At 32.9% G+C, this 24,749-nt stretch overlaps 3 protein-coding genes across 5 annotated transcripts in view; 2 read left to right on the plus strand and 1 right to left on the minus strand.

Annotated features, from left to right (window-relative positions):
* Positions 1 to 24,749, plus strand: part of LOC131947433 (structural maintenance of chromosomes protein 2) — a 151,125-nt gene that overhangs the window by 17,690 nt on the left and 108,686 nt on the right. The gene's annotated exons all lie outside the window — the stretch shown is intronic.
* Positions 1,636 to 7,335, minus strand: LOC131947363 (uncharacterized). Of its 2 annotated transcripts, none has more exons than XM_059308567.1 (5): positions 7,155 to 7,335; positions 6,426 to 6,901; positions 6,033 to 6,137; positions 5,850 to 5,904; positions 1,636 to 2,481 (listed from the first exon to the last, which is right to left on the minus strand). In XM_059308567.1, the coding sequence occupies exons 2-5, from the start codon at positions 6,666 to 6,668 to the stop codon at positions 2,090 to 2,092; spliced, it is 795 nt and encodes a 264-aa protein (XP_059164550.1). In that variant the 5' UTR covers positions 6,669 to 6,901; positions 7,155 to 7,335; the 3' UTR covers positions 1,636 to 2,089. The 2 variants fall into 2 exon arrangements, with proteins under 2 accessions (XP_059164550.1, XP_059164549.1); XM_059308566.1 differs by having other exon boundaries at positions 7,152 to 7,335.
* LOC131947348 (repetitive organellar protein) lies at positions 7,493 to 24,523 on the plus strand. Of its 2 annotated transcripts, XM_059308545.1 has the most exons (8): positions 7,493 to 7,595; positions 19,268 to 19,413; positions 19,518 to 19,644; positions 19,944 to 20,081; positions 20,207 to 20,685; positions 20,886 to 20,990; positions 22,698 to 22,752; positions 24,129 to 24,523. In XM_059308545.1, exons 2-8 carry the CDS (start codon positions 19,315 to 19,317, stop codon positions 24,518 to 24,520), a joined length of 1,395 nt encoding a protein of 464 aa, XP_059164528.1. In that variant the 5' UTR covers positions 7,493 to 7,595; positions 19,268 to 19,314; the 3' UTR covers positions 24,521 to 24,523. The 2 variants fall into 2 exon arrangements, with proteins under 2 accessions (XP_059164528.1, XP_059164529.1); XM_059308546.1 differs by lacking the exon at positions 22,698 to 22,752 and having other exon boundaries at positions 24,129 to 24,318.

Here is a 24,749-nt window from a genome sequence, read left to right on the forward strand (position 1 = left end):
GCGATTTTCCTCAATATGCAGTATATATAAATAATAAAAGTGAATTGCAGTGACACCGTTCACACGATCGCAATAAAACTTTGGGAAGATGTTGAGAATATTCCTGGGGAGGTTTCTGCGCAAAAATCATTTTTAATTTTGCAAGGGCGGCGCCACAGGGGGGGTGCGATTATTTTCTATATATACGGTAAATAAAAATAAAAGTCGATTGCGGTTTCACAGCGTTCATCCGATCGCCATCAAACTTTGGGGAGTTGATTAGAACACTCCAGGAAAGGGTTCTGCAAACATTCTTTTTTAATTTCGCAAGGGCGGCGCCTCGGGAGGGTGCGATTTTTCTCTACATGTGGTATGTAAAAATAATAAAAGTGAATTGCAGTGACACTGTTCACACGATCGCCATGAAACTTTATGAAGTTTGTATGAATATTCCTGGGGAGGTTTCAGCAAAAAAAAAATCAAATTCGCAGGGGTGGCGCTTCGGCAGGGCGTGATTTGTTTTTTTTTCTCGATATACGGTATATAAAAATAAAAGTCGATTTCGGTTTGACACCATTCATCCGAGCGCCATCAAACTTTGGTGAGTTGATTAGAACACTCTGGGAAAGGGTTCTGTAAAGTATAATTTTTTAGTTCGCAAGGGCGGCCCAACGGGAGGGTGCGATTTTTTTTTCTCTGTATACGGTATATAAAAATAAACGTCGATTACGGTTTCACGGCGTTCATCCTATTGCCATTAAACTTTGGGGAGTTGGTTAGAACACTCTGGGGAAGGGTTCTGTAAAAATCATACATAATTTCGCAAGGGCGGCGCAACGGGAGGGTGCGATTTTTCTCTATGTACAGTATATAAAAATAACATATCATCCGATAGCGATGAGACTTTGGGGAGTTGATTAGAGCACTACCTGGTAGGGTTCTGCAAATACGTGCTAAAGAAAATAATCCTGTTCATTTGTGTCACTTTTGCGAATGACGAATTCTGCATCATTGTTAACAGGATGCTATTTGGCACGATGGCGCCTGTTAGTTTTAAGGAGCCAGGGGCCGTACGTGGTGCCTATGCGGTAGTGTAATCGATGGGGGGGGGGGGTGTTCTCCTGAGTGCGCCCCTCTACGTCCCTGACACATGGGTGGTCACCGAAGTGTGATCTACCTGATTGTTTCGGTGAGTGCTTAATGTACACATAACGATTTAACGCGGTCGTGTAGGTAAACCCATGTCCCAGTATTTATGATCCAAGCGCATGCATTGTTTACATTTAAATAACTCACGCGTCGAAGAATATAGGATTTGTAACGTAGGGAAGAAACCCTTCTTCTATCTACGGGCACGCTAGTTATGAATATAATACAGCATGATCGTTACCGAGCATTACAGTTATATATATATATATATATATATATATATATATATATATATATATATATATATATATATATATATATATATATAAAAGACGAGCACATTAGAATTACTAACACGTAAGAGAAATAAATACAGCGCTTATATAAACTATATTTTATGCAGCTAATTAACAAGACATAGTCTAAACCATACAAATTACCTTTTCAATGTAGACGACACATATGTATAAATAAAAAACTAAAAGCATGTATAAAATCCACGGACAAGATATGTATTTTTAATTCACAGTATATTTGAAGTAGGCCTACATAAAAAAGAACGAATGTATAATTCTATAAGGTATACAATCTCCGGAAAATAACTAGAAATACATAGGATTTCAGTATTAAATAATTTATGCTTTTAAAATGTTGGAAATATTAATATGAAATAAAATAAACGATATAAAATAGTCGTGAATAATACTAAACCTCTGACAGAAAAATACAAGCCGCTAGTGAAAAGCGTGAAAATATTTGTTTTCTGTTGATGACAATATGCAGACGTACCTGCGATACACTCGCGGGCATTGCATATTTATTTGCACGTTTCTATGATGGATTCAATATCTTGATAATCTGTTTCTTCTTAAAAACATCCCATAGGCCCTACATGTTGGCAAAATTAAAAATCAAACACTAAATAGACTAAAGAAATTAGATCTTTTGCTTAGTTTTTTTTTTATAAGCTAACGATAGTGAAACTACTGTAGCAGGTGAGCTTGGCATCATCATCTGCGTCGTCCACGTAAAAATAAAGTTCATCGTTTTTTTTCATGTCGAAAACCACTGAACCGGCACCACAGGTGTGTCCGGCTCCAACTCTCACAGTCATGCGCCACTGACTTCCAGCCCAGACCTCAACATGAATCACGTGATCTCCCCATTCATGTAGAGTCACACAGACAAGGTATAAACCATCATGTGGTGAGACGAATTTTCCTGTTGTTTTATTGAAGTGTTGACCGTTGTATTCAATAACAGCTCTGAATGTAGAAATGGTGTTGTCAGAAAAAACCGGCGTGTTATCCCTTACCTCACAGTGACAAGCATATCTCTTGTTTACACGGGAGTCCGTGTGAAAAAAAAGTTACATATATTGATTGTTTTTACTAAGTTCAATATTAGATTATAAATAAAGAAACATGTATCTGTCATTTTTTTTTCTACAAAAAGCTTATTAAACGAAATTATTTATTTGTAAGTAGATTGTGCATATTTATACAATCTATCTACATACTACTAAAACTCAAGTTTGTTTACATGTTTGGGTATTTATTTGTCTTTTTTTTTGTTTATTGGTTTTTTGTTTGTTTGTTTGTCTGTTTGGTAAAAGGAGAGAATCTGCACTATGTGTAGACCCGCACAATACGTAATTAGGTAGAGAACAATGTTATTTTTGACCAAAACTGTTAATCACCAATTAATTTAAATACGTTAATTAATTTATTAATATATTCTTTGGTAGATTAACCAATTTAATTAAAAGCGTTCAGAACATTGACTTTATTTATAGTGACGTCACATGAGTAATTTGCTTTTTATAACAATAATGGCGGCTTCCATCAAAGATTTTGGTGCCCATTCAAAAGTTTAACGCGTTATAAAGCTAATTTTCTGTCGGCTATAGCTTTAACGATGCGTCTGTTTTCTATTTTTATTAGGTTCCAACACGATTATCAATTTTCAACAGTTCTTCTAATTTGAGTATACAATAAATTTCTGTAGATCTAGAGATCAGCTGTTGGACGAAGAGGAAAAATTCCTGGATCTAAAATCTAGAATCTATGTCAAACCAAAATTAATTAGTTAAAAATAAAAAATAAACATTATAAAATCACAATAAATTATTGGGTTTCTTTATTACACTATTTTAGTCCTTAATTATTTCAAATAAATCTTTGCTTTTTAGCTTCACGGATCATTTAATTAAAGAAAACAAGGGGTTTATCTAGGCCTATCAAAGTTCTAGATCTAAAACTACGGAAATACTAGACTAACTAGACTTAAGCCAAGCAAGTCGTAGAATCAATATCTAAAAAACTCTATCTTGATATTAATGAGTTTCTATACTAAAATATTTCAGACCTTCAATATTTTATATAAATCTTTGTTTGTTTAGTTTTGAATTAATTTAAGATAAAATTTAATTAGAAATAATACTAGGGCCTATTCGCGTAAATTCAAGTTTCTTACGCAGAATCAAAGTATAAATATAGGAGTATAGGGTTCTAGATTTGAGGAGCCTAGATAGCTAAGATTTTGGTGTAATATGTTACCATGCGTGTGGATCGGGTTCGAGACTCATTATGTCAATGTTAATTTTTTTTTTCAATTACTTTTTTTAGATGTACATGATAAAGTTGCCTGTCGTAGCATGGAGAGGATACAGAGTTCACCTGCTTCTGTGTACTCAGCATATGAAGGGATAGTGTGGTAACACCCATGTTCAGCAGAAATCAGTGCTTTTAAAAGACAAAAACGTCTGAGATGTGACGTCTTTTTAATGTATGGTCTGGTACTTTTGTGACAATAAGTGACAGACGTGATGTCATCTATAGATGACTCCCAAAACCCACAGTTTTCGAAAGGATGATGGGTGGTCAAGTATTAGCTAAACGCACATAATTCCAAGTAAGTAAAAATGTTAAAAGAAAGGGGGAGGCATCTTCCACTTCACAGACTCCTGAAATAAACTCTCGAAATTCCTACGTCTAGATAGCTGTAAATGCAAATGTTTGCGCTGCCCACGTGTTTCATTGATCAAATCGTTGTCACATTATTCTGATATAACGTTGGGCATAAGACATCAAAAGCTGAATATTGGACATTTTGGGAAACTGAGCCAGACACACGCAGGTCTAAAAGCTACTTAATTAGCGTAGCTTTAATAGACAGAAAGACTAACAGACGCAAAATATTTGCTGTCGAACACAGAGTATAGATTATAGAAGAATTATTAAATGCAGCAGTGTCAGCAGTTGCCCAACCAATGAATACAATAAGCTCTTCTCGGATAGATTGACTAAGTGGCAGAGGCGTAGCTAGGGGGGGGGGGCGAGGGCATATGGGGAATTGTCGCTACAGCTCTGCTAAGTGGGAAGCCAGAGCAACACGTGCCAACATAAGATGGCGCTGGACTGCACCGTGCTACACGTGCATGATGTATATTGGCTAAATGAATAATCTTCAAGGAAACTTTTGTTCGTTTGAGTATGTTGAGTTGTATCAATCTGACAGTACAAATTTAAACCTGGAGTGTTGTTTAAATATAAAATGATAGTATTTTGTTAAGATTTTTACCATTTAGTAATCTACCTTCATGTATGCGTGCTTCGTGTATGATTTATATCATATACACAGATATTTGCATGTAGCTAGGGGGATTTTGAATTTAAAGGCAACTAGAACTAAACCCAAACTATGCATGCATATCAGGCACCTAATTTGCCACGAATTACAAAATTAGTGTTATGTAATAGCAAAAAATTAAAGCTTGTAATAGTTTTAAAAATCGTTTTAAATAAATAAATAACATGTTTCTATGTAATCTTGCAATAAAAAGGAGAATAAACATGATTATTTTTTAAATCTATAATAAATAGATAAATGGCCCGTTAAGGGTTGATAGTGTTGTCTTTTTCTCTAAACTGCAACCAAAACAATAAATCCCACGTTTAAGGGTATGACTACGACAAAATGAAGTATCAACGTGCAGTTATTACGTAGAACAAAGTTACCAGATAAAGTAATATGGAATTGTCTACATTTAGCCTCTATACACAAAACAGAGTAGTGTCATTGATTGTTGAATAAAAAATGAATTAAGAATCGAATGCCGAAAACAGTTGGCCTACACTTAAATAATGTCGTCGTTGATAATAGACACAAAAAAGCGTAATTTAATTGTCTAATTGTAGAAATAAATATAGATATACATAAAATACTGGTAAAGTGATACAGTAGATAGACTACATTTCTAATTGCAAAAAATTAAGAGCAAGTTCCGCGACAAAATTAATTTCCTATATCTCACATGTGTTTGAGACATAGAGACTCTTGGGAACTCTGTGAACACGCGGCGATGTAACTCAAAACTTTACGTCCTCCGACTAAGACTATTTTATTATAATCTAATATTAACAAGATAATGGTTTAATCCCAGGTTCTTTCTAAATTTTTCTAGAAATGTAAATAAAGTTTTTTAGTTATTTTACTTATAGGCTAATTTAAACTATTTTATTCAAATTGGCCATTTTTTAATGGTGTGACCAATCCTCAGTCCTCACTCCTATTCGACAAACAGCTGAAAATAAGGCCTTATTTCAGTTAATTGTTTTAAGTGTAAACTATTTAGCTTTCTTGCTAAACTCTATGGCTCTAAACATTTTAAAAGTTATCTTTTTAAAATATTTCCTTGGTTTAAAAAAAAAATGTCTTACCTAACTTATAAAAATCATTTGACAAATTTATAAAATCTTGACTTAAAGTTTCCAGCTAAAATAAAATAAAAAGTAAACAAAATGACGATGAAATGAAGGTATTAATTATTGTGTTACACACAAATAAACTGCTTTATCTATTATAATAATTGTATTTAATGTTTAAACAGAAAACGACAATACCTTTCTAACACTTTGTACTCCGGTTTTGAAGTTCTGGTTGAACTGTTCAATCAATGTGTCAATAGGTATCAATCTATGTTGTAGTAGTTTGTAAACCACACTTTGCTTGAAGGAATAGATAAAAAAAAATGTTATATGTTTTTAATTGTTCTCCAACACAATGCATGTTTTACAAGGATTCTTCAAAACTTTATGAGAAGTATACTTTTTAGTATCCATTCTAAATAGTATCATATATAAAGGATCCAAAAGTATATTATGTTTCATTGTAAAATTCATAATAGTAAAACTATAAATTTGCCATATTTTCAAATGTTTCAACATAGACTAAAATAACTAAAATACATACTAATTTATTTATAAAATAATTATTTTTTAAAAAACTGTATAAACCTTTGAAATAATCTCCTTAAATCTGACTGAAGTATTGAAAACAATTGTATTTTGATTTTCTTTTAAAGCTAAAATTAGATCATATTGTTTTTTTACATCCTTTGATATAGTGTCTGCTTCTGATTTATAAACTTCCATCTCTTCCTTTATTGTGTTCAATTGATCGTCAAATGCAGTCACGCGTTGATCTAATTTTTCTAAACTTGTTTTTTTATTTACTTCTTCTGCACGAAAATCATCCATTTCTTTATTTTTCTCCAGGATGACATTTATTTAATTGTCTAATTTTTTAATACGCTTCTTATGTTTTTTAGAAATGTGCTCTATTTTAAGTTCCATATCAATTTGCACTGACACGAAGTTATTTTGAAATTGTTTTATTTTTGATATCTCATGTTCAGTCTTTTGTTTTGTTTCTTGAAGTGAAGATAAACTTGATTCAATAGACTCTAGTCTCTGTAGAGTTTCGGTGGTTGCTGTGAAAGTTTAGACATATAATTTATGAAAATTGGTTAAACTAAAAAATTAAATTAAATTAACATTTAGAAAAGGTAACTCCTGGAATCTGAATATTAATGTATATTAATATTTTATCGTTGTCAAAGTTTAAGCTTAAATCATGCACACATTATATATATGAAAGTTATTTCAATTGATTGTTAGAATTTGTTTTTTAACTTGTTCTCAATTGGTTTAATTTTAAGTTATCAGACACAAATGACCCACAACATTTTTCTTTTTCTGGCTGTTTTATATTCAAACTATCTGGTGTTGAGTCTTTTTCTGCAGCCATTTTTGGATACTGCAACAGGGATTCTGTAATCATAATTTTACAAATACTATCTGTCAATACAACAGACAAAGAACTACAAAATGTAATATATAGTTATAACAATAGTGTTACATAAGCTAACCTAATTCAATATGATTAATTTATAAAAGATAATTTTTTGCCGCAAAATAAATTTCTACCCAATGTTTACCTAAAAACCTGCATTTGTCTTATTCCCAGATTTCTGTGGACTGCTGCTAGTGAAACTGAAACAGCCTAACGGGAAATCCCGATATTATCCGTGTTTACACGTAGGATATCTGTCTAGAAATCAACTTGAATTTGTTATTTACTGCTTGAAAATTAAGTTTATCAGGATTTTTATATTTATTTGAATTGTAAGTATTATTTTAAATATGATTTGTGTAATATGAATATTTGAGTTGCAGTTTATTTGATTAAGACAAAAAAAAACAATAATGCTTTGAGTCTAAATGCAGGTCTACTACACACCAAAAGCAAAAAAAAAAAAAAAAAAAAAAAAAAAAGACACTACATTCATATTAACAGTATAAACAATCAAAATGTTCATAACTTACCGACCGAAATAACTGGTACGTTATTAGCATTTTAAACTCAGAAACTCGAGCTGTATATTTTTATATCGACACCAGTAGCGTACGCAGGGATGGAAGCAGGGGGAGCGGCCGCTCCCCCTCTGGCCATTTTCAGCAAAGTGACGCCTTTTTGGAAACTTTTTAAACTCAAAGTTTTAAACAATGATATTTGTTAAAAAATATTTTTGGTCAGCACATCTATGTAAATCACAAGATTTCTTTTCATGCAGCAATTAAGCATTATTGTACTAGTCTAGTAGTGTCTACGTTTACAACACGTATTAACAGCTGCATCAGTTTGCCATTCTAAAAATAACCATTACGATGCATTGCAATGTTTAAAAAACCTCTACGGGTAGTACCACTTGGCAAGAGGGGTGTTAAGTATAAGGCAACTGTATAATGTATTTGCTTACGAATAATTGAATATAAAAATGTTATACATAAGACTTCACATATAATTACTTTATATATACAGTTTGAATCGTGTGATTAATTTTAAAAAAATACAATACAAAAACAAATACAACTGATGTGCAGAGGCGTAGCTAGGGGAGGGCGGGGAGGGCGGCCGCCCCGGGCGCCGACCCTAAGGGGGGGGGGCCAAAAGGGGTAGAAAATTATTTCAAAAGCTCATTTAAAGCTGCAGTTTTGAATTATAAACAGCCAAAGTAAAGAAATTTAACGGCTGAGAGCCTTTGCATACTGATTTAACTGTTTTCTACCTTGATTGTGTAACTGTAAAACGTGTATCCTTAAGAAACAGTGACCGGAAAACCGCTTTCCAGCTTTCCTAGATGTGGGAGGGGGGGGGGGCGCTTATTCGAAGACTAAAATCTTAAAGATATCACACCGGATTAAGGAATAAATAACCGATATCACTCAGAAAAGAAACCCATTGTACTAAAGCGTATTTTACGATTGTGTGACATTAAAAAAAGAGTTAGTGACGTTTAAAATCCGCTATACCATTTTTGTCCAACTTCATTGTGATTGATCAGATACTTTAACTTGATTGCATTACATCTTACCATGATCTCTTCATTAAAGATAAATAAATATCACGGATTCTTGTATCGCTATCCGATAAGTAAAATAGCAGACTGTCGGAGAGGGTGGTGGAAAGCGACACTCTACTTTGCCAAAATTTTAAGAGAGAAGAAAATTGGTATATTGTAATGAATAGATCATTTTTTAATTCCTTTTTTCATAACACTTTGCTCAACCTAACTGATAACTTGAAATTATAATATAGGCCTACTATTATCGAAGTTGTTCTAAAGACACGACCAAAAGTAGACCAAATAAGTTTGCACCTACTACAAAATACACTCTAAAGCAGTGGTTCTTAACTTTTTGGAGGTACCGAACCCCACCAGTTTCATATGCACATTCACCGAACCCTTCTTAATAGTTGTATCGTTCACACAGATAAAATCGTGAATCACTTCCGCGGAGACCCTGAGACTGAATTACCGAACATCTTGGGTTTGATGGAACCCACTGTTCTAAACTCTTTTGATTTTCTTCTTTTTATTCTTTTCGGCTTCATAAGTAACATAGGCATAGGCAACACTTCGTCAACTAACTTGATTTTTATGAAGATCGAACCCTAATAATCCAGCTTCCCCTTCTCTATTTCGAACGATTTCCTTCAGAACGTATTTAGTCTTTTTCTCTTCCTCTTTCCCCATGGACTTCACACAAGCACCTGCATGGGGTGTTATTTTTTGTCTGTCTCATATTGTGTCCTAACCAGCACCTTTTCATTCTCAACTGTCTTTAACGTAGCTCCGAGCTATACCGTAAAAGATACATTATATTTAGCTTAGAATGTTAATACGCATTTTATCGCTGCTGATTCTAATCTGAACGTCATGAGCGTCAGCTAATATCATTAAACCGATTATTACAGCTACTTCAACCAGTACAATTTGTTCTGCATTTGTTGTTGACTGTGTGCGAGAAGGCAGCGCACATCTGATAAATCCAAGACTTCGAGCTGTTGTGTCCGTTGGATTCCAGTTTGTTTTCTCTAGCTTGTTTCATTATACAATCAACCAGTCAACGAAATACCCATATCATATTCCAATGTGAACAATAATTTGCTATTGTATGTCAATTGTATGATCTTAATCTAACAAACTTATAATCCAAATATATACTATATCATAAAAGAGACTGTTCCAAAGAAAAAAAACATAAAAAGACTGTCATAAAAGAATTAGCACCTGCAAATTATTTTTTTCTGACATTACTAATCATCATTTTTTAAGGATAATGTATCTTAAGGGGTAAAGTTTTAGGGAACGACAATCATACAGCTAATTATTAATTTTTTTCCGGACTGTCGCACACACACATACACACACACACACACACACATATATATATATATATATATATATATATATATATATATATAGGGGGCGCCAAACTAAAAGTTCGCCCCGGGCGCCGGAAAGGGTCGCTACGCCTCTGCTGATGTGGCACCTATATTTAAATTTAGTTATGAGCAAACTGCGTAGTGGTGGGGAAATTTTGACAAGGTCAACAACGTCATCATGATGAAGTAGTAGTATTCTTACAGTTTGGGCGATAGTGACTACGATTACAAATTATATGAAACAGTTATAACCCCCTCCCCATGGACCGCTCTGTAAAAAAATATTGTCATAATACCACTGCTACTTATTTAAATCTATTTCTGTAATATGTATTTGTGTAATATATATTTGTGTAATATATATGTATGTTTAGAACAGTCATCTAAAAACTGACGCTATGTTCACTCTGAGTTGGTTATCTCCCCCCCTCCACACACCTCACCACCACAATTGTGTAGAGCGACATTAATATCACACCTATGTATACACAGGGTTTGATAATTGACCTAAAGTGACCGGACAGTGGTGAATGAAGTTGAACCAATCCCCCCCCCCCCCAACCCACCCCGAACTTATCTGTTAAGTGCATGTAGAAAAACGCGTAATGATGTACGAAAGTACCATGCCGCCAGAAAATTAGCTTTTTAAACGTAAAAATCTGTGAATATTGTTTTTGCAATTACCAGTAAAAAGGTGTGTGACCAATACAGTGATCTAACCCATACCTATCCCTATGTTAAAAAATGATCTTTAAAGAACACAAAGAAGCAGTAGTTAATTAAAAATATATGATCTGAACTAAAAGACCAATATCTAGTTAAATGTAGGCTGTTATTCCGGGTGTTTTTCTATTATATCGAAAAGCTTGGTTTTATACCATTTCTGATTTTAAAAAAAACTTTCATTATGCTGTAATACTTTAGCATTTATGACGACGATATATTAAATTTTTTCTAAAAACACGAATAGTGGAAAACAATTTTATTATATTCTTAAGTAATTATTTATTTGTTTTGACATTTATAATTAAATGTGTAGATATATACATATTTATATTAAAGGAGTTATTATTTCCCCTATTTCACTTGTCTTAAATAATTTCCCAGGAATTATTATGTAAGAATTTTTTTTTTTACAAGAATTACAAAACAGATTGTGTTAAGTTCATTGTTTTGGTTGTAGTGTGTGTGTATTTTTTTGTTGTTGTTTAGATTGATACAATTTTTGTTTTGTCGGCCTACATTGTGTGTTTTTTCTTATTTCTTCAGAGTGCTACTTTCAATTTAGTTTACATCATAACGAAGTAATGACATATAACTAGTAATTATATATATATATATATATATATATATATATATATATATATATATATATATATATATATATATATATATATAATTCACATACAACTAGTAATTATATATATATATATATATATATATATATATATATATATATATATATATATATATATATATATATATATATATATATAATTCACTTATATAGAAGGTGTTACAAATTCGGCGCCTTTTTTTTCTCTTTTCGCTCCCCCTACAACGAAAACCTGGATACGCCTCTGAGCCTTTGCATACTGATTTAACTGTTTTCTACCTTGATTGTGTAACTGTAAAACGTGTATCCTTAAGAAACAGTGACCGGAAAACCGCTTTCCAGCTTTCCTAGATGTGGGAGGGGGGGGGGGCGCTTATTCGAAGACTAAAATCTTAAAGATATCACACCGGATTAAGGAATAAATAACCGATATCACTCAGAAAAGAAACCCATTGTACTAAAGCGTATTTTACGATTGTGTGACATTAAAAAAAGAGTTAGTGACGTTTAAAATCCGCTATACCATTTTTGTCCAACTTCATTGTGATTGATCAGATACTTTAACTTGATTGCATTACATCTTACCATGATCTCTTCATTAAAGATAAATAAATATCACGGATTCTTGTATCGCTATCCGATAAGTAAAATAGCAGACTGTCGGAGAGGGTGGTGGAAAGCGACACTCTACTTTGCCAAAATTTTAAGAGAGAAGAAAATTGGTATATTGTAATGAATAGATCATTTTTTAATTCCTTTTTTCATAACACTTTGCTCAACCTAACTGATAACTTGAAATTATAATATAGGCCTACTATTATCGAAGTTGTTCTAAAGACACGACCAAAAGTAGACCAAATAAGTTTGCACCTACTACAAAATACACTCTAAAGCAGTGGTTCTTAACTTTTTGGAGGTACCGAACCCCACCAGTTTCATATGCACATTCACCGAACCCTTCTTAATAGTTGTATCGTTCACACAGATAAAATCGTGAATCACTTCCGCGGAGACCCTGAGACTGAATTACCGAACATCTTGGGTTTGATGGAACCCACTGTTCTAAACTCTTTTGATTTTCTTCTTTTTATTCTTTTCGGCTTCATAAGTAACATAGGCATAGGCAACACTTCGTCAACTAACTTGATTTTTATGAAGATCGAACCCTAATAATCCAGCTTCCCCTTCTCTATTTCGAACGATTTCCTTCAGAACGTATTTAGTCTTTTTCTCTTCCTCTTTCCCCATGGACTTCACACAAGCACCTGCATGGGGTGTTATTTTTTGTCTGTCTCATATTGTGTCCTAACCAGCACCTTTTCATTCTCAACTGTCTTTAACGTAGCTCCGAGCTATACCGTAAAAGATACATTATATTTAGCTTAGAATGTTAATACGCATTTTATCGCTGCTGATTCTAATCTGAACGTCATGAGCGTCAGCTAATATCATTAAACCGATTATTACAGCTACTTCAACCAGTACAATTTGTTCTGCATTTGTTGTTGACTGTGTGCGAGAAGGCAGCGCACATCTGATAAATCCAAGACTTCGAGCTGTTGTGTCCGTTGGATTCCAGTTTGTTTTCTCTAGCTTGTTTCATTATACAATCAACCAGTCAACGAAATACCCATATCATATTCCAATGTGAACAATAATTTGCTATTGTATGTCAATTGTATGATCTTAATCTAACAAACTTATAATCCAAATATATACTATATCATAAAAGAGACTGTTCCAAAGAAAAAAAACATAAAAAGACTGTCATAAAAGAATTAGCACCTGCAAATTATTTTTTTCTGACATTACTAATCATCATTTTTTAAGGATAATGTATCTTAAGGGGTAAAGTTTTAGGGAACGACAATCATACAGCTAATTATTAATTTTTTTCCGGACTGTCGCACACACACATACACACACACACACACACACACATATATATATATATATATATATATATATATATATATATAGGGGGCGCCAAACTAAAAGTTCGCCCCGGGCGCCGGAAAGGGTCGCTACGCCTCTGCTGATGTGGCACCTATATTTAAATTTAGTTATGAGCAAACTGCGTAGTGGTGGGGAAATTTTGACAAGGTCAACAACGTCATCATGATGAAGTAGTAGTATTCTTACAGTTTGGGCGATAGTGACTACGATTACAAATTATATGAAACAGTTATAACCCCCTCCCCATGGACCGCTCTGTAAAAAAATATTGTCATAATACCACTGCTACTTATTTAAATCTATTTCTGTAATATGTATTTGTGTAATATATATTTGTGTAATATATATGTATGTTTAGAACAGTCATCTAAAAACTGACGCTATGTTCACTCTGAGTTGGTTATCTCCCCCCCTCCACACACCTCACCACCACAATTGTGTAGAGCGACATTAATATCACACCTATGTATACACAGGGTTTGATAATTGACCTAAAGTGACCGGACAACGGTGAATGAAGTTGAACCAACCCCCCCCCCCCCCAACCCACCCCGAACTTATCTGTTAAGTGCATGTAGAAAAACGCGTAATGATGTACGAAAGTACCATGCCGCCAGAAAATTAGCTTTTTAAACGTAAAAATCTGTGAATATTGTTTTTGCAATTACCAGTAAAAAGGTGTGTGACCAATACAGTGATCTAACCCATACCTATCCCTATGTTAAAAAATGATCTTTAAAGAACACAAAGAAGCAGTAGTTAATTAAAAATATATGATCTGAACTAAAAGACCAATATCTAGTTAAATGTAGGCTGTTATTCCGAGTGTTTTTCTATTATATCGAAAAGCTTGGTTTTATACCATTTCTGATTTTAAAAAAACTTTCATTATGCTGTAATACTTTAGCATTTATGACGACGATATATTAAATTTTTTCTAAAAACACGAATAGTGGAAAACAATTTTATTATATTCTTAAGTAATTATTTATTTGTTTTGACATTTATAATTAAATGTGTAGATATATACATATTTATATTAAAGGAGTTATTATTTCCCCTATTTCACTTGTCTTAAATAATTTCCCAGGAATTATTATGTAAGAATTTTTTTTTTTACAAGAATTACAAAACAGATTGTGTTAAGTTCATTGTTTTGGTTGTAGTATGTGTGTATTTTTTTGTTGTTGTTTAGATTGATACAATTTTTGTTTTGTCGGCCTACATTGTGTGTTTTTTCTTATTTCTTCAGAGTGCTACTTTCAATTTAGTTTACATCATAACGAAGTAATGACATATAACTAGTAATTATATATATATATATATATATATATATATATATATATATAATTCACATACAACTAGTAATTATATATATATATATATATATATATATATATATATATATATATATATATATATATATATATATATATATATATATATATATAATTCACTTATATAGAAGGTGTTACAAATTCGGCGCCTTTTTTTTCTCTTTTCGCTCCCCCTACAACGAAAACCTGGATACGCCTCTGAGCCTTTGCATACTGATTTAACTGTTTTCTACCTTGATTGTGTAACTGTAAAACGTGTATCCTTAAGAAACAGTGACCGGAAAACCGCTTTCCAGCTTTCCTAGATGTGGGAGGGGGGGGGGCGCTTATTCGAAGACTAAAATCTTAAAGATATCACACCGGATTAAGGAATAAATAACCGATATCACTCAGAAAAGAAACCCATTGTACTAAAGCGTATTTTACGATTGTGTGACATTAAAAAAAGAGTTAGTGACGTTTAAAATCCGCTATACCATTTTTGTCCAACTTCATTGTGATTGATCAGATACTTTAACTTGATTGCATTACATCTTACCATGATCTCTTCATTAAAGATAAATAAATATCACGGATTCTTGTATCGCTATCCGATAAGTAAAATAGCAGACTGTCGGAGAGGGTGGTGGAAAGCGACACTCTACTTTGCCAAAATTTTAAGAGAGAAGAAAATTGGTATATTGTAATGAATAGATCATTTTTTAATTCCTTTTTTCATAACACTTTGCTCAACCTAACTGATAACTTGAAATTATAATATAGGCCTACTATTATCGAAGTTGTTCTAAAGACACGACCAAAAGTAGACCAAATAAGTTTGCACCTACTACAAAATACACTCTAAAGCAGTGGTTCTTAACTTTTTGGAGGTACCGAACCCCACCAGTTTCATATGCACATTCACCGAACCCTTCTTAATAGTTGTATCGTTCACACAGATAAAATCGTGAATCACTTTCGCGGAGACCCTGAGACTGAATTACCGAACATCTTGGGTTTGATGGAACCCACTGTTCTAAACTCTTTTGATTTTCTTCTTTTTATTCTTTTCGGCTTCATAAGTAACATAGGCATAGGCAACACTTCGTCAACTAACTTGATTTTTATGAAGATCGAACCCTAATAATCCAGCTTCCCCTTCTCTATTTCGAACGATTTCCTTCAGAACGTATTTAGTCTTTTTCTCTTCCTCTTTCCCCATGGACTTCACACAAGCACCTGCATGGGGTGTTATTTTTTGTCTGTCTCATATTGTGTCCTAACCAGCACCTTTTCATTCTCAACTGTCTTTAACGTAGCTCCGAGCTATACCGTAAAAGATACATTATATTTAGCTTAGAATGTTAATACGCATTTTATCGCTGCTGATTCTAATCTGAACGTCATGAGCGTCAGCTAATATCATTAAACCGATTATTACAGCTACTTCAACCAGTACAATTTGTTCTGCATTTGTTGTTGACTGTGTGCGAGAAGGCAGCGCACATCTGATAAATCCAAGACTTCGAGCTGTTGTGTCCGTTGGATTCCAGTTTGTTTTCTCTAGCTTGTTTCATTATACAATCAACCAGTCAACGAAATACCCATATCATATTCCAATGTGAACAATAATTTGCTATTGTATGTCAATTGTATGATCTTAATCTAACAAACTTATAATCCAAATATATACTATATCATAAAAGAGACTGTTCCAAAGAAAAAAAAACATAAAAAGACTGTCATAAAAGAATTAGCACCTGCAAATTATTTTTTTCTGACATTACTAATCATCATTTTTAAGGATAATGTATCTTAAGGGGTAAAGTTTTAGGGAACGACAATCATACAGCTAATTATTAATTTTTTTCCGGACTGTCGCACACACACATACACACACACACACACACACACACACACACATATATATATATATATATATATATATATATATAGGGGGGGGCGCCAAACTAAAAGTTCGCCCCGGGCGCCGGAAAGGGTCGCTACGCCTCTGCTGATGTGGCACCTATATTTAAATTTAGTTATGAGCAAACTGCGTAGTGGTGGGGAAATTTTGACAAGGTCAACAACGTCATCATGATGAAGTAGTAGTATTCTTACAGTTTGGGCGATAGTGACTACGATTACAAATTATATGAAACAGTTATAACCCCCTCCCCATGGACCGCTCTGTAAAAAAATATTGTCATAATACCACTGCTACTTATTTAAATCTATTTCTGTAATATGTATTTGTGTAATATATATTTGTGTAATATATATGTATGTTTAGAACAGTCATCTAAAAACTGACGCTATGTTCACTCTGAGTTGGTTATCTCCCCCCCTCCACACACCTCACCACCACAATTGTGTAGAGCGACATTAATATCACACCTATGTATACACAGGGTTTGATAATTGACCTAAAGTGACCGGACAGTGGTGAATGAAGTTGAACCAACCCCCCCCCCCCCCAACCCACCCCGAACTTATCTGTTAAGTGCATGTAGAAAAACGCGTAATGATGTACGAAAGTACCATGCCGCCAGAAAATTAGCTTTTTAAACGTAAAAATCTGTGAATATTGTTTTTGCAATTACCAGTAAAAAGGTGTGTGACCAATACAGTGATCTAACCCATACCTATCCCTATGTTAAAAAATGATCTTTAAAGAACACAAAGAAGCAGTAGTTAATTAAAAATATATGATCTGAACTAAAAGACCAATATCTAGTTAAATGTAGGCTGTTATTCCGAGTGTTTTTCTATTATATCGAAAAGCTTGGTTTTATACCATTTCTGATTTTAAAAAAAAACTTTCATTATGCTGTAATACTTTAGCATTTATGACGACGATATATTAAATTTTTTCTAAAAACACGAATAGTGGAAAACAATTTTATTATATTCTTAAGTAATTATTTATTTGTTTTGACATTTATAATTAAATGTGTAGATATATACATATTTATATTAAAGGAGTTATTATTTCCCCTATTTCACTTGTCTTAAATAATTTCCCAGGAATTATTATGTAAGAATTTTTTTTTTTTACAAGAATTACAAAACAGATTGTGTTAAGTTCATTGTTTTGGTTGTAGTGTGTGTGTATTTTTTTGTTGTTGTTTAGATTGATACAATTTTTGTTTTGTCGGCCTACATTGTGTGTTTTTTCTTATTTCTTCAGAGTGCTACTTTCAATTTAGTTTACATCATAACGAAGTAATGACATATAACTAGTAATTATATATATATATATATATATATATATATATATATATATATATATATATATATATATATATATATATATAATTCACTTATATAGAAGGTGTTACAAATTCGGCGCCTTTTTTTTCTCTTTTCGCTCCCCCTACAACGAAAACCTGGATACGCCTCTGATCGACACTCTCCTATTTTAGTGTGTTTCACTACATATTTTATCAACTAGTGAATAATTTAGAACTACAAGCAGGAAGTTGCTATTTAGAACTCTAAACTATGAGTCTATGTCAGATAATCTACAATATATAATAAAATAACAAATGTAATTTTGTTTACTAAAATGTATACACGAAGTGTATATTATATATATATATATATATATATATATATATATATATATATATATATATATATATATATATATATATATATATATATATATATATATATATAACTTTAATAACGTAAAATGCTAGTTCTAATTTCTCTCATTTTTATTACATTTTCGTATACGAAGCAGATAATACGTATTGTAATCGTGCAAAACATAATTCTTGAGATTTTTTACAAAACTCGGCGTTTTACACCTCAATAAGTTGGAAAAACCATAGTTTTGCAATCTTGTCCTGTATCTGTGTGTGTAAGTGTGTGTGTGTGTGTGTGTGTGTCTGTCTGCGAACACGATAACTTGAGTACTGTTACAGCTAGCTTGATGAAATTTCATATATAAAAAGCATTTCCAATGTGTAGTTCTATAATAACTTTTCAATGGAACTTATTCTAATTTTTTTTTCAAAAGACTATAACTTGAGTACTGTTTCAGATAGATAAATGAAATTTCACACCACAGGTAAGTAAGAATTGAACTCTCCGCCTTCTGTTAAATGTTGATTAATTTTCGTTCACCTGAAGTAGTAATTTACGCTATTTCCGATTACTCAAAAAACTTATGTGAATTTATAAATTTCTATAAATATTCCGCACTATTATACACATATTGTTTGGAGTTCACTTGGTGCGGAATTTTTTTTCTACGAGATTCTTTTCTATTTAAAAAAATTTAAGTAATTAAAAGTGGCTAAAAAAATCATGTCTATATCCCGAGTTGCCATCACCCGTAGTGTTATATAAGAATATATGGTTTATATATTTCACTTTATGTCACTATAATACCTTGGCTATATTTTGCACTAATTTTACTGTATAAAATAAATTTTACAAATGTTGACAGTGTAGAACTACTAGGCATTCAAGACAAAAGAAGCGTAAAAAAGTAAAATGCGCTCCAGATTTCAGCTCAAACATGTTACAGAATTCCTGAAATATTTGGAAGAGCAGATGCAAATTATAGAACCTGTCATTGGGGTTATGCAAAACGTAAGCGATGATAATTAAAAATATATTCTGTAATTACAAAAAGGTATACAATGGCGTAACATGTATTTCATTTTTAAAAATATGTATTTGCTCTATTTAATCAGGCAGTAGAAAAAAGCAAGATTTGGATAGAAGATAAAAATGACAACCCGTCTATCACCTACAGCGAGCTATGCCAGGAACTTGATTCAGCGACCTCGGCAATGTTGGATGCAGCGTTACACATTATAAGTAAATGATTGGACAACAATAAATAAGATCAATGTTTATAACATTTATGTATTTGATCACCTACTGAGGGAACAAGTAGAACATAATTTATTGCTTAATTTTCTATCAGAGTCTAGGACATTCTAAGTGATTTGCACGCGTTGTAATTTATTATATAAAATCAAATGTCTGCTGAAATCTTCCTCTTACACAAGTAAATATGTATAAATTACAATAACATGTCATTAATACACAAGAATTAAACCATTACTTAAAAGTAAAATACTACAGTGTTAGATTATAATATTCATTTATAACAGGTGAAAATAAAGAGACGTTAGATGTCGATGCAGCAACGCCATCTTTCTATCAGTCTACAACAAAAACTACAGGAACAGAAAAACGCGACTGGACTGAATCAACAAATCAAATCACTAAACAAGTGGAACACACAGACGGTAGAATCTATTTTTTAACGTCGTTGAAAAAAAAGCAACCTTGAACATATTAGTGTATCTTTAAATATATTTCTTCAAAGAACACGCATTTAAGATTCGATTAACTTTATATTATTATGCAACAGAAGTATTGAGTCGACTTGAGCAGATAGAGACAGCCATATCTTCTCTACAAGACGTCTATGACAAGTCTACAGATGACATATCAGAAATAAAACAATGGAGAGACAACTTTGTAACAGAACAGAGTGACATGGGGGTAAACATTGAACAACTCACTAAAAAACAAAAGCAGAATTTTAAAAACCTCAGAAAACAAATGAGTGAACAAGATAACAAAGTAAAGGAGCTTAACAAAGAAATTGAAATTTTAAAAGAAAAAGAAACCAAGTCAAACAAAACTCTAGATAAACTGTCTCTAGATATGACGGAATATGAGAACAACTTACACAAAATAAATAAAGCTATGCAAGATCACACAAATAAAGCAGACAATATAACACAAGAAGCTAAAAGACATTCCGATCTGATTGCTTCTTTACAAGATGAAAATTACAAAATCTTGGTCAAAACATCAACGCAATTTGAAAAGTTGCAATCAAAGGTAAAACTTTAAAAATTGCTTAAAATTTTGTTCACATTTCTATTCTTATTTGCCAGTTCATTTATTTACAATTCTTAATAAATAGGCAGTTGATTTACTTCACCTATAGAAATACCATGCATTTTCATGTTAACTGTGATTTAATATGCAGTACAATTAGCTAAATGTATATATTTTCGATTATGATCGTCGGTCTTTAGCACAGTGTGATGTACAAAATTCTACAACAAAGGTTGATGCCCATTGATAAACTGATTCAAATCTTTAACCAGAACTTTGAAACTAGGGAAGAAAATTTAAATACGGTATGTTTATAATCGATATATATATGTATGTATATATATATATATATATATATATATATATATATATATATATATATATATATATATATATATATATATATATATATATATATATATATATAATATAATATAGCAGTTTATGTATGTTTGATTTTTTGTTTGTCTGTCTTGTATGCCATAATACACCTTTCATTCTATCGCCATGTAACTTTAGTAAGTTGTTGAGGTTTCTTTGTGAGGTTGCTGTGAAAAAAAAATCAAATTCGCAAGTATGGCGCCCGAAAAGTGCGCGATTTTTTTTTTATTGTGTATAAAGATAAAAAGTCGATTGCGGTTTAACACCGTTCATCCGATCGCAATCAAATTGTGCAAGTTACTTAGAATATTCCTGGGGTCGACTACTCTCTATGTACGGTAAATTAAAAAAAATGTCTGAAGCAGTTCGATGCAGTTAATCGAATTGCCATAAAACTTTCGGGAGTTGATAAAAATACTATCGAGAAGGTTTTTTTAGGGAAAATTTAATTTCGCTCGGGCGGCACTCGTCAGGATGCCTTTTGGCGCACCGGTTTTTCCCGTAAGCGCTACGGCGCCTACGTTTATTTTAAACAGTGGGTAGACTATGGATAAGATGGGACGTTATAGTCGTTCAGCAATATGAATCAGGCCCTTTCGCCGGCACCCAGGCTGTGTGCCTTTTGGCGCCCTGGGCTATCCCGCCTACGTTCGTATTAAATATTGCTAAAGAGTATACATAAGATTGGGATTTAGAATCGTTCATTAACATAACTAGGCTCTCCGACAGGGTGCGATTTGGTGCCCCGGGCTTTTTTGGGTGGTAGTGTACGAAACCCGTGCCCTGATAAATATGATCCGAGCTCAGACATTGTTTACATTTAAATAACTCAGGTTTAATTTAAAAAACAACAGGGCACGTCTAAAAATATAGGATTGTAAAGTATGGATGGAACCTTCCTAACATATTTCGTCAGATTTTATATTTGTCTTTAATGCATTGCTACATCTTTCATCTGATCGCCTTGAAACTTTAGGATATTTTTGAGAATACTCTTGGGGAGGTTCCTTCGAAAAAAATTCCAATTTTGGTGCGATTTGGCACCCCGGGTTATCCCGTGAGCGCTATAGCGCCTACGTTAGTATTAAAGAGTGTGATAGGCTATGAATAAAATTTGGCGTTTAGCCGTTTACTTGTTTGAATCAGACACGTTCGCTGACGCCCGACAGGTTGCAATTTGGCGCACCGGGCTATCGCGGTAGCGCTTTGACGCATGTACATACATACGTTCATTTTAAAAATTGTAATAGAATATGGTTAAGAAGTAGTATTATAGTCGTTCACTAAACTGAATCAGGCACGACTGAACGCGCCCCGGCAGGGAGCTATTTGCCCCGGGCTATTATGGGACTTTTTTTTTAACCCCGCGGCAACGCTACATTGATAAATCCTAAATTACTCACTAATAGACTATTATTTGGTTATTAAGTAATATCTATATTTTTAATGAATTTATTGATAAATAACTTTAATAACTAATTATAAATATACGAGATCAATAATTTTCTTTTCTTAATTAAAAGTTATTATCTATAAAATTATCTATTGAAGTTTATGGGCCAGTCAAACAAGAAGTTTTTGTAGATATGTGATTTTTTTCTTTCATTTTTTTACACTTTATTTTAATTTAGCTTTTTGAACTTGAACATACTATTTCAAAGTTGTCTAACGATTTTCATCTCATAGGTAAGTTTTATTTTAAAAATATAATTATAAAACCTATTTTTATAACAATAGAGATATAACGAAAAATACTTGTTGATGTTCTCGTTTAACTGTAACAATAGTAAAAGCTATTATAAAATTGTCAAAGATAACCAATCGGTATATGTTTTATATGTGTCAATACCTTTATTTAATATTCCACCCTGAATCTCTCATTTTTTATCTAAATATGTCTTTTTCTGCTTTTCTATTATACGGAATTATCACATTATTAAACAAAGTTCGTTAGACAGACAGACCATAACGTGATGTTCGTTAGCCAGACAGACCATAACGTGATGTTTGTTAGCCACACAGACCATAACGTGATTTTTGTTAGCCAGACAGACCATAACGTGATGTTCGTTAGCCAGACAGACCATAACGTGATGTTCGTTAGCCAGACAGACCATAACGTCATGTTCGTTAGCCAGACAGACCATAACGTAATGTTCGTTAGCCAGACAGACCATAACGTGATGTTCGTTAGCCAGACAGACCATAACGTGATAAAGAATGGAACATTTCACTCACCCATAGTGCCAGTCTCTAGACCCGTGAGTTTCCGTCAGGTGTTTGTTTCCTCACCTGGTACATTACACCACCTGGTATGTCGGGGGTCGACCTACAGCGGTCTACCCTAGTACAGTAAGACATTTACAGAGCTGTAGTTTAAAATTAGTATTAAATTAATTTATTGTAACATGAAATGAGCTATAGAATAGGTTGATGGTGCTAATTTGTCAATCGTTTTATTAGAGTTTCAAAAGAACAACATAATAAATTCAGTTCCAGAGATTCTTGTTACGATAAATTAGCCTTATATAATTAAACTATACGGACTGAATGATTATAATATAACGCATATAACCTTAGTTGTACCATTTGGGAGGTATTAATAGAATTTCTACACTCGTAGTTTCAATACGTAGGACACGATAAACTAACACCACTAAAACTGAGGACCGTACTAAACTAGTGGTCTAGTGTTTCAATTTGTAGGTCTAAGACAAAATTATGTAAATTTTATGGATTATTATACAAAATTCATTTTTTTGAAAAAAAAATTGTTTGATTAGGGTTTGCCATTTTTACTTTCATTTTTAACAACACTCAAAAGACATGATGAGTTTTTGTTAAGTGTTAGTAACAGAAACTAATAATGCGCATATTATGGATCAAAATATGCATGCTTGATCAGGTGTGTAGGGCTCACTGTCAGCGCGACTAGGACTAAAGGGGGGGGAGGGGGTTTGTTATGGAAACATGTGTATCGTTAAGTTGTGTTAGAGTAAAAAGGATGACACCATTCGTGAAATTGAACAATGTAAATCATACATATGTTTTCTAATCAACAGAGTCACGTGTACGTCAAAGATATGCTTGTCATGTGGAGCTTGATGATCGCACACCTGTCAGTGCTGGATTAATTATTTCAACATTTAGGGAATTACGTGAATATAACGGTCAACACTTTAATCATACAACAGGAAAATTTGTATCACCACATAATGGTTTATATCTTGTCTGTGTAACTCTAAATAAAAGTAAAGATAATTATATTGTAGTTAACGTGATGGCTGGAGGCAGGTGGTGTATGTCTATAGAAGTGAAATATGCCTACACTAGCGCAGCTGGGTCAGTGATTGTTGACATGAAGAAAGGTCAAGAACTTTACCTTGAAGTGTCTCACGCCGATCAAGGCGCCACGTTATCTTACCTCAGTAGTTTTTCTATCGTTAGTTTATAGAAGTACAACACAAAACATGGTGGATGGTGAATTCTAAAAAAAACATATATCCACCATGTTAAACACTTGCTTAAAACTTGCTTGAGTACATGTCTACGAAAGTATGTTTATATAGTGTTTTTTACTTTCTCGTATATACGGTGTAGGCCTATAGAGAAAGTCTTGTAATCGTGCAAAAATACCCCACTGATACGGAAAAACATAATTTTGCAATTGTGTCTGTATGTCT

Source organism: Physella acuta, unplaced genomic scaffold, assembly GCF_028476545.2.
Source record: "Physella acuta isolate Inbredline_101_S28 unplaced genomic scaffold, ASM2847654v3 ptg000592l, whole genome shotgun sequence".
NCBI classification, from domain to species: Eukaryota; Metazoa; Mollusca; class Gastropoda; family Physidae; genus Physella; species Physella acuta.